The sequence below is a fragment of the Notolepis coatsorum genome, assembly GCF_963971535.1.
Source record: "Notolepis coatsorum genome assembly, chromosome: 7".
Taxonomy (NCBI): Eukaryota; Metazoa; Chordata; class Actinopteri; order Aulopiformes; family Paralepididae; genus Notolepis; species Notolepis coatsorum.
The window spans coordinates 114,466,980-114,478,748 of NC_140171.1; the positions used below are offsets into that span (position 1 = coordinate 114,466,980).

Here is an 11,769-nt window from a genome sequence, read left to right on the forward strand (position 1 = left end):
ATTTCTTTCATTTTGATTTGATTTGAAATCTTTATTTCGAACATGTAAATGAATACAAACTAAATAAATAACTAAACAAAATCAAAACATAACTCAAACAAAATAAATAACTAAACAAAAGCAAAACATAACTTAATTTACATGTTCGAAAAGGAGTAGGAAGAAGTATACACTTATTTAATCCTACCCCTTTTCCACTACTCAAATGAGTGTACTAATTTAAAACATCTAAAAAAAATATATATATATATATATATATGCAAAACAAAAACTATATATGTAAAACATGAAGAAATAAAAATAAAAATGTAAACACCCGTGAATATCGAGTCCCTTCCTCATCCCTGTACCTCGTGAACATCATTTCCTTATTTTTTCTGATAATAAAAAGAAATTAGTTTCAATTTCAACAAACAACAACACAACATCAACATCAATAATAACAACAATAATAATAATGATAAGACAATAAGAAATACTTATGGATCAAGACTAACTAATAATACAAAATAAAAATACCAAGTAAAAATAATAAAAAAATCACAAACAACACAAAAGACATTAGACATTCCTCCCCCTAGTTATTGTATTTCTAAATGTATTTGTTAATATTTATTAAAATGATTGTAATTACTGTAACTGACTCAAAATGTGTCGACCAGTTCGTCATTGTAATACCTTACATTGACATTAATCTAAGCACTACAGTACAGACACTAAGCACCTAAGGTTCATTGTGTGTGTGTGTGCATTGTCAGTTCCTCGCCACCCTGAAGATCATGGACTACAGTCTGCTGGTCGGCATCCACGACGTCGAGCGGGCGGAGCAGGAAGAGATGGAGGTGGAGGCCGGAGGCGAGGAGGAGGAGTACGAGAATGACGGGATAGGCGGAGGAGTGCTCACCGGCTCCTTTGGGACCCCTCCCGACAGCCCCGGGAACCCCCTCAACTTCGGCGGTTTCTTCTGCCCCGGAGAGTTCGATCCTTCCGTGGACGTTTACGCGATCAAGAGCAACGACAGTGAGAGACTCTTTCAATTGTTCTAACTGCTCAATAGCTTCTGTCAAGGATGAGGAGTGTGTGAGAAGCATGATGTAAGAGCTGTGTGGCACTCACCTGGCGTACGTAGCTGTACTGGGAGGGACACGGAGCCTGGAATGGATACTTTGATATTTGGCAAATCCACAATAAGAGGTGACTGTGCCATAGTAGATTTGATGATGATTGGATATATCTACCTCTTCCTAGTGCTACTGAAGCTCCACCAAATACAACCGGGGTAGAATCACATGTCACATGAACAACCTGTTACTATTCACTATTCCTGCCCAGTTTTGTCCAAATATTATATCCCTGTAGAGCCGCCATAGAAATAGAATTTTACACATAATCAGCCGAGAGGCAGAACAGTCTTTGTACACCATGGAAGTGATGCCAGGGACCGCGTCGTACAACGTGTTTCAAGTTCATGCTAATTCTGCCATTCCACGGCGTACGACGTTATTGAGATCATATTAAATTTTTTCGCCATGTTATTCATATTTCCCTCACGGAGCCTGGTCTGATGCAGTGTGAGCCGGCACAACTCTGCAACGCTTCAATACTGCCCCCTGGTGGATGATCTGCGAGTTGCCAAACCGGAAATGGCCGAGTCGATCTCGGTGCGTCTCTGAAATGCGTCCGGCCACTCGCATATTGTTGCGGGACTGTAGACACACGTTCGTGTGTAGCGGTCGCTGCCATAACGCAATAATCGATACGATTTGGCCGTGTATTATGATTATACAAACCGGAAATGGATTTTGGCGATCGCTGTCAAATAAGTGGGATCTTTTTCCTCCAGTCTCATCGCCGAACGGTAAGAGGACGCTGACGTTACTTTCAGCCTGTTTGTTTATTTTTTTTTTTTTACTTTATTTTTTAGCGTTTATCGCTTTTCTGGTCAAGCATGACCGACAGAAACAGGTTGAAAATGGGATGTAGAGCAGGGGAAGACATTCTGAGAAATGACGGCGGGTCCGGGAATCGAACTCGTGTCCCCCAGATCCGTGACGAGCACGGTTTTCCCCGACGCAGAAATAGCGCCGAGATATGCGGTGAGCTACGGGAGCTCCCCTGTTTGTTTATTCTTATCCATGCAAACTGCTCTGATCAATATATCACCCATACTACATAAAGCATTTAATGACGATCACGGAATTATAAACGCCCCCCCCCCCCCGTTCATCCGCGCATGATCAGTCATAACGTTTAGGATCATGTACAGTTGACATTTTTAATATAGCGTGGATCGGCAACAAACGGCATTTGATAATCTATATATGCGTTTATGCCTATATCTCACGTTCTAGGAATTACTGCAGAAAACGATAAAAACATTTATATTCTAGACTGTATTTTCGTATGAATGTATGCATGAAAAAGTAAAACGTTCCTACATCCTGAACGATAGATAATCGATGTTGAATGGGCCATAGTAATGTCAATTTAGCAATACAATTTAAAAAGTTATAGCCCTGCAAAGAAGGTGAACATCTCCATAGACTTACAGTGCTGGCAGAGAATGGTATAAGATGCTCAAATTGCATGGCAGGGAATGTGTTAATTGATTTGTTTTGTTGCCCTGTTGTTATTATGATTTTATATGATTTTGTTTTGCTAATTTCTGTATGTACACTCGACGTGAGTGTAAATGAGGGAAACCTCAGTTGCCTTTCGAGCAAAGGTTTGAAATGAAATGAAACAAAGAGTCGGGAAGCGTACCCAGCACATAAAATGACCACTTTGACTTTAAATTCAGATCGCAGTCGCAAGGTTTTGGTCCGACGACGGCGATTAATCTCCAACCCTCGTCCTTGTTTATCACCAGAAGAAAGTGAAGCACAATGTGTTTTGTCTCGCTCCTCTGCCTAGGTGCTGTGAAGAAAGAGGTTTACTTCATGGCTATCATTGACATCCTCACGCACTACGACACTAAGAAAAAAGCTGCGCATGCTGCCAAGACTGTGAAACATGGGGTGAGTATGAAGATCACAGCATCTAGACTGAACAGCCACTGAATAATAATCATTATTAATACTTATTCCAATTATGCTGGCCAGTATGACTCACTACCATAGTGTCTTTATACCCGTATCACTGTACATATTAATACTACAGCTCTGTACATACATCTGATAGCACTATTACTCAGTAGTACTAATTTATATATTTTATATACCCAGTTTAATCACCTGCACATTGTATATTACTATTACACTTTACTGTTACATTTGCACTCTGGTTAGATGCCAAAATTATTTACTTTGTACTGTACTTGTGCTGTATAATGACAATACATTTGAATCTAATCAAATACCACCCATTTGAAGAATTCACATACACTACCTGTGCCCCAGACAGTTCAGTCAGTATTTGTGAACACGCACCACTCAAATCAAATCAAATTTATTTGTAAGGCCCGACAACACACAATGTCCCCATGGGCTGGACACGTCTTCTTTAAACAAGTCAAGAAACATCACAATAAGTCAAGAACAAAACAAGAACACCATAAGGTCCAACAAATTTAAAATAAATGCAAAATACCCCACGCGAAGGTAAGGAAAAACTCACTAAAACCTAGCAATAGGAAAAAATGCACCACAGGCAATGTGGAGGAGAGAAACCTTAGAAGGGCCATTCAAGGGGGGGATCTCCCTTCTTAGATGTCGGTGATAGTAGTGTTGCAGACAGACAGTTGGTAAGCATGCACTCATGTGTGTAGTGAAACACAGATGAGTGCATGCAATAGCAACTGAACATTTTGAAAAATTTAAGATAGAGCTGATAGCGATAGCAACTGAACATTTTGAAAGATTAAAGATAGAGCTGATAGCGGATCTATTTGAGGCACAGGGGGTCGCGTCCTCCCCGTCTTAATCACGGGACGTTCAACACTCCGGTCATCACTCCGAGACAACCGGAGACAGGGGGCGGCGCAGAGAGGGTCGCAACCTCCCCGTCATCATCGCGGGACGTCCAGCACTCCGGTCATCACTACGAGACAGCCGAAGACAGGGAGACAGGAGGGCACGCAGAGAGGGTCGCATCCTCCCGGTCTTCATCACGGGACGTCCGACACTCCGGTCATCACTCCGGGACAGCAACTCACAGGGAGATGGGACAGGCGTTAGACAGCTTGCATGATTGTAATGGGGGGACATAGCAATAGATACAAGTGGTAAGCATATATGTGAATAGAATAGATATATGAAGTGAGCATATTATGTGAAATTGTGAATAGAATAGAAGTACTTAACCCAGCAATGAAACCACGTTGACAGATCACGGACAGAAGACGGTAAGAAGCTGATCCATGGCCTCGGTGGTGCACATAGAACAGTCACTGCAATCTTGGCCAAGACCCCGAGACATACACCACCTTGGTCAGCACTACGACACAAGTACTCAGAGAGATGGGGGGGGGGGTTAGAGAGTTCCCATGTTTGTAGTGGGCGGAGATGGAGCAATAAATACATGTAATGAGCATATGCATACATGGTGACAGTAGAATCATAGTATATAAGAAAATTGTGAAATAGAGTAATAGATAGAACTACTGCAAGCGTATGGATAAAGGGTGAGATACAAGACAATAGCTCAGGGCCGTATGCCCCATGGGGGCAGGAGGAGTCACTCAGAAGGTTCAGCACTGCAGGCCAGACAGAAGGCGGTATGAAGCTGTTCCATGGGACCGGTTGAGACGGAGACGGAGGTTAAAAGGTTCTCCCATGTCTGCCGAAAAGCAGACATGGGAGAAAATAGACATCCTAACTAAACTAGACAGATTAATCTAAAGGTCAGTCCCCGACCAGGTGAGATCAGGGTAGGTTGAAGGAGAGAGAGAAAAGATGGGTCTTAAGCAGGGATTTAAAAGCTTCGATAGAGCAGGCGCCCCTGACGACGGCAGGTCATTTGTTCCACAGGTAGGGAGTGCGGTAGACAAAGGCTCTGTGGCCGGCGGATTTCTTTTTAACCCTAGGAATCGATAGAAGCCCCGCATTTTGTGAGCGCAAAGCAAGAGCGGGCGAGTATCGGGAGATGAGATCGGATAGATAGAGCGGTGCAAGCCCATTTAAAATTTTGTAGGTGAGGAGTAGCACTTTAAAGTCAGATCGGGCTTGAATAGGAAGCCAGTGTAGGGCGAACAAAACTGGTGTGATGTGATCAAATTTTCTAGTTCTAGTTAGTATCCGTGCAGCCGCATTTTGCACGAGTTGAAGATTTTTTATGCTTGAATTAGGTAGGCCTGAAAAAAGTGCATTACAATAGTCCAGACGTGATGAGACAAAAGCATGAATCAGGGTTTCGGCATCAGCCAGAGTTAAAATGGGGCGAATTTTTGTGATAGTACGAAGATGGAAGAAGGCACGGTGACATTTTTTATATGTGCATTAAATGAGAGGGAGGAATAAAAAATTACTCTGTGGTTTTTTATGGTGGAGCTCTGGGATACATGACAAGTATCAAAGTTGAGGGAGATGTCCTGAAACAGGCCTCTGTGGTTTGGGGGGCCAACAATTAACATCTCAGTTTTATCTGCATTAACACTTTCAGTGCCATGGGTCCGGTGCTCCGGAATGCATAAACTATATCTTAAATTATGGCTATGTGTATAATATGGCCGTCGCTTATCAATGACTTGTTTGCAGTCAACATTGTCGAAACGGATTGTTTTTTTAATCGGTTAATTTCCGTTTTATACCATTTTGGAAAAACTCGTTTTTTGAAAGTTTCAGGAAAATATAAAGATTCTGTGATAATCGCCCTTTAGTGGAATACACTGGAATACACAAAAAAAAAAATCTGCCTATTTATGAATAGTTTTCAAATAAAAGCTAGATTATCGATAGTATATAATAATAATAATAATAATAATAATAACTTTATTTGTATAGCACGTTTCATACAGAGGTTGCAGTTCAAAGTGCTTCACAACAGTAGAAACTACAGGCATGAGCGAGCATAAAAAAGATAGACAGATAGCAAGGTATGGTAAATCAGTGTTTCACATTAGGATCTAGCATTCCAATAGGCTCTCTGTTTACAGTTTCATTCAGTAATACAAATAATAAAAATAGTTTAAAATGATTCAGTTTAAAAGGTAATTTTTTTTTTAAATAGAATGGACATACAACAGGGTATTTAACATACAACAGAACAGTGCATAGTGAGATCAAATTTGCATAGAACCGACATGAATTTGATAGGCAGTGTATAAAAGTAGGCTGGGTAAGAATAGTGCAGGTAATATTTCCCCTTGCCACTAGGTGGTAGTCGATAGTATATGTGTACTTATGCACGCTATAGAAGCGGGCTGAAAAATCGATTATCCATTTCCTGACACACACACGCACACACACATAGGGCCCACGTTGATATCTCTGTGAAAAAAGCTCTGATTATCCCAAGACTGGTAAAATAGATTCCTTACCTCAGATCAGATGTTCTCCAAAAAGATTATTCCAATTCCTGATCACCATTCCAAATATCTAGCGCGTTTATTGATCCAACGCTGGGTGGTCGAAACACCGATTCCACGCTGTTCTGATGGTCCACAATGAATCCGATCGGCTCGAGTTACATGCCTGAGAAGTAAAATGTGGAAGCAGGATTTTTTTTCATACGTTTCATTCAATCCAATCCAAAGGGGTGCAGTACCACACAGAGAGACGATAGGGGGCGGTATTTTCCCAATGGAGCTCAGAGAGTTCCAGTGGTAACGTGAGGCTAGATTGATGAAATATGAATGGAAATCGCTAATAAAAGATCTCTCGTCGTTGGCACTCAACGGTCGGCATGAACTAAAGAGAAATCTCGTCGTTGGCACTCAAAGTGTTAAGGAGTAGAAAGTTTTGCGACATCCACTTTTTGACGGCAAGCAGGCAGGCCTCAATATTTTGTAATTGGGAGGAATCATTTGGCTTAATAGGTATATATAATTGGGTGTCATCAGCGTAAAAATGTAAGTTTATGCCAAATTTGCGTATGATATTGCCGAGGGGTAGCATGTAAATCGAAAATAACAAAGGGCCCAGGACAGAGCCTTGTGGGACACCACATTGCACTGGGAGGGTCTCAGATGTTAAATCATTATAGACCACGCAGTGCCCTCCTGTCTTCCTGTCTCCGGCTGTCTCGTAGTGATGACCGGAGTGCTGTACGTCCCGCGATGATGACGGGGAGGTTGCGACCCTCTCTGCGCTGCCCCCTGTCTCGGAGTGATGATCGGAGTGTTGAACGTCCCGTGATTAAGACGGGGAGGACGCGACCTTCTTTGCGCCGCCCTGTGCCTCAAATAGATCCGCTATCAGCTCGATCTTTAATCTTTCAAAATGTTCAGTTGCTATCGTTATCAGCTCTCTTAAATTTTTCTAAATGTTCAGTTGCTATTGCATGCACTCATCTGTGTTTCACTACACACATGAGTGCATGCTTACCAACTGTCCGTCTGCAACACTACTATCACCGACATCTAAGAAGGGAGATCCCCCCCTTGAATGGCCCTTCTAAGGTTTCTCTCCTCCAGACTGCCTGTGGTGCATTTTTTCCTATTGCTAGGTTTTAGTGAGTTTTTCCTTACCTTCGCGTGGGGTATGTCTGGGAGTGTTGCATTCATTTATTTTGCATTTATTTAAAATTTGTTGGACCTTATGGTGTTCTTGTTTTGTTCTTGACTTATTGTGATGTTTCTTCTTGACTTGTTTAAAGAAGACGTGTCCGGCCCATGGGGACATTAACGTGTGTTGTCGGGCCTTACAAATAAATTGTATTTGATTTGATTTCTATCAGTTAAATAAGATTTAAACCAAGCAAGTGTGTGACCCTGAATGCCAACATGATTCTCAAGCCGACCTAGAAGAATCGAATGATCGATAGTAGGGCTGGGCGATATGACGATATTATATAAATATTGGGTACAGAGTTCATTAACGATACACTTTTTAAACGTATCGTGGATAGCGTGATGTTTTGCCCTCGCGTTAGAGGCCGCCGCAGCTGAGATGAGACTTACAAGCGCAGTGCTAAATGCTTTCCTCTCCCTCTTGCAGGAAAAAAAAGTCAGTCACACACACACTTGCCCACATTACGTCATCTACACGCACATACACATATGCAAGCGCACACACCTAGCCAGAGACAGAGAGGCGGTGGTTCGGTGCTAGGGATGCCCCCCGAAACCCAGGAGTATTGATAAGCTCCGACGTTAACAGTACTGCTATTGGTAAATTAGTCTATGAGCGGATTCGCTACGGAGCTAACATAGTGTACCATCCATCTGCGACGCAAGAGTGGACACGGAGTAATGTTAATGTTATGTCGAGTTCATACTACACTACACGTATGAACTCGACATAACGTTAACGTTACTCCGTTTCCATGAAGTGTTTAATTAGCAGCAATCTGTTCTGTTGTTGAACATTAACGTTAAGTTAACTTAGGTATCCGACGCACTTCCGGCGAGGACAGGAAGCCGTCATGAAACCGTTGTAGTCATATTGTAGTCTTATTAACTAAAAGATTTTAACTAAATAAAAAGCAGCAGCACTATTGGATAACTGAGTCATGTTTGCTATGTATTTCTTTCTTTAGGGGAGTAGGACATTTGTTTCACAGTTTTAGCATGATGTTTTATAGATGGCTAGGTTAAACACAGGTTTTTGTTTTTAAGAGGGGGGGTTTGATTTGATTGAAGTTTATTTCAAGTATGCAACACAACAACAAACATCAAGTACAGATATAGCCTTAAGCCGTTCAAATAATAAATGTATACATAAATAAATTGTTACAATATATAATATAATAATATAATATAAAAATGCTAAATGCATGAGTCTTTTGTCTTTAATGTTAGCTTGCAAACTCAAATACTGTCTTGGTAAGCCTCATAATGAATGGTTTGGGGGAAAAAGGAAAAACATCGTGATGTGTATTGCCGAAAGGTCAGAAAATATCGTGATATCATATTTAGGCCATATCGCCCAGCCCTAATCGATAGTGTCAAAGGCTGCACTGAGATCAAGCAATAAGAGAACAGAAGTTAGGTTTGAGTCAAGAGAGAGCAGTGTCATTTGTGACTTTGGTAACCGCCGTTTCAGTGGAGTGTAAGGCTCTAAAGCCAGATTGAAAAGATTCATTAAGATTATTGTTTGATAAATGGTCAGTAAGTTGCGTTGCGACAATCCGTTCTAACACTTTGGATAGGAACGGAAGATTGGAGATGGGTCTGTAATTTTTCAAGATTAGAGGGTCGAGGTTCGGTTTTTTAAGTAGTGGTTTAATGACTGCTGATTTAAAGGCCAGGGGCACCACACCAGTAGACAAGGAGGTGTTGAAGATATTGAGTAGGGCAGGGCTTAGAGTTGGGAAGTTTTTTGATGAGTTGCTGGAAGAGGGCCAAACAGACAGGTTGAGGTTTTAGCCGCACCAACCAATTTAGAGAGGTTGTGTGATAGTACCGTTGGTTGTGTGATAGTACCGTTGGTTGTGTGATAGTAAAGGGTTAACCTTCTGTCTGGGGCAGTGAAAGGGTTAAATGATTGAGTATTATGACTGGGTTATATGTAAACTGCAGTCGGAGTGTGCTCTGCTGGATAACAATTTCTAAATTACTCCAAGCATTTTCTCTTCATTATGTTCTAAAAGAAAATACGTTTTAATATCGGGAACCTATCGGTCAACATATCGGTATCACAGACATACCGATATGTCTGTGATAGACCAATATTGGCCGATTTAAATCAGTCGAGCTCTGCTAAAAACACAACTCAACAAAACCCAATTGGCCCCTCTCAAACCATTCCCCCTTCCCTGATCCTCCAATCGCAACTGTCGCTTCCGAGGGAGGATCAAGAAGGATCTTGGAGGATCAAGAAAAGAAGGCAGGGCTTGAGATAGGCCAATTGGTGGGATTTTGGCTGCAATAATGTTTTTCTATTAAAAGTATCTTCTTTTGCTCGCTCTACATCATTGTAAATGCTTGTCCTCTGTGATCTCATCAAGAGTAAATAATGGCTGAATTAATTAAATGAATCAAAATGATGCCAAATGATAGATTATCCTTTTAATTAATCAAGGAATTGAGATTAGTTGAGATATTTAATTAATGACATTTCCAACACGTGAGATGATAGTGTAATTGATCTATTTCAAACTCTGCCCTCCTTTCTTGATCCTCCAATCACAACTGTTGCATTCTAATTTAGCTTTTTTTTCCATTTTTCTTGCAGGCTGGGGCTGAGATCTCGACGGTGAACCCAGAGCAGTACTCCAAAAGATTCTTTGAGTTCATGTCCAACATCTTATCATAGAATCATCTCTCCTCCTGCTCCAGCCAATCACATCCCGTCATAGATCCATCAAACCCCACCAACTTATCTCTGTTCCCCACACCTTTGGCTTTGCCCGGCCCCACTAAACCCCAACAGACTTGACAGAAAGAGATGCAGAGACGAAGCTGTTACATTGTCCCACAGAGAGGGGGCGCTGGACTCTTTCTTTAAAGAGCAACGCGCCCCCTGCTCTCCTGAAGCCCTTATCTCCCCCACACACAAAGTTCTCCCTGCCTCTACAGTGCAAGCGTCCTACAAGGAAAAATTTGGAATGATATCCGAGAATCTCCCTGTCCCACTTTTCTGCCTTCCTTCCCTGCCACGCTGTACTCCTCATGCCAGCACGGGAACTGTCTCACTAATGCCTTGAACGAGTGTCAGCTTCAGCAGTAAGAGTCTATTAGTACTGTCTGTTCAGTTTCCGTTCATGTCGTTGTTCTTCTTTTTATTCGACACATGTACCGCACGTGTTGCACTCTGGCACAGATGCAGAGCGGTCAGATCGCATGACAACTCTTTATGGCAGTATAAACATCACAGGCCGACTCCTCGATGGACCGTGTTCATGTGGTGGCCGTTTTTTGCTCTGGTTGGAATTCCTTTTCGCCCTATTCCCACCTGGAACAGGGTGGAAAGGAATCCCAACCAGAGTGAAGTGAGTGTGCACAATGGCCGCCGTGTGAATACAGTCAATTCAAAGCAGGATCACAGCGGCCAGAAACTAATTGGAACCACAGGAGATAAACGAATTAATATTTTAATGGTTAATAAGTAAATGAATGCAATATCAAAAATGCATGGCTGATATGTACATGACTCCACCAGTAAGTTGAAACATCAAACCAATGAACTTAGCATCTGAGGTTTACTACGTAAAAAAGCAAAACATCGGTGTTTGAATGTTATGTTGCCATATTGTTATGAAATATTTTTTAAATTAACGTGAGCTTGGTGGAGGTTGGTTGAAAAAAAGAAATTTAAAGAAAAAAATCTCAGAAAAAGGGGAATTCTACAGCAAATACTTGTTTTATTACCATAAGAATCATTTTTATATCTTGTTTACATTAATGTAGCAATTTTGTGTTTGTATACAGTATTGTTTTGTTACCAGACATTAGCAGTTACTTGAAAATGATTCATTGCATATTAAAGGGAGTTTTCTTGTTTTTGCTCTGGGACTACATTTATTTATAATCTCAGGGCAATACTAACACAAACCTTTCTCACACCATTCTCGACAATGGATCTCTATTATTGAATATTAATATTGTATCATCTTCTCCAGTCTGCATTGTATTCTGGTGGATGAAAATGGAAAGAAACATTATTCCAACTCTTCCTATATGATGAATGTTGCTGCATCATTAACTAGACTTGAGCCATTTCCAGCAGATGT

General features: G+C 41.3%; 1 protein-coding gene across 1 annotated transcript in view; it reads left to right on the top strand.

Annotated features, from left to right (window-relative positions):
• LOC311231329 (phosphatidylinositol 5-phosphate 4-kinase type-2 beta-like) overlaps window positions 1-11,539 on the top strand; it is a 30,073-nt gene extending 18,534 nt beyond the window's left edge. Inside the window, exons 8-10 of the mRNA XM_084317882.1 lie at window positions 759-1,020; window positions 2,914-3,017; window positions 10,272-11,539. Coding sequence (XP_084174008.1) covers window positions 759-1,020; window positions 2,914-3,017; window positions 10,272-10,352 — 447 coding nt within the window. The 3' untranslated portion in view covers window positions 10,353-11,539. The remainder of the gene's footprint in view (window positions 1-758; window positions 1,021-2,913; window positions 3,018-10,271) is intronic.
• Window positions 11,540-11,769: the final 230 nt, after the last annotated feature.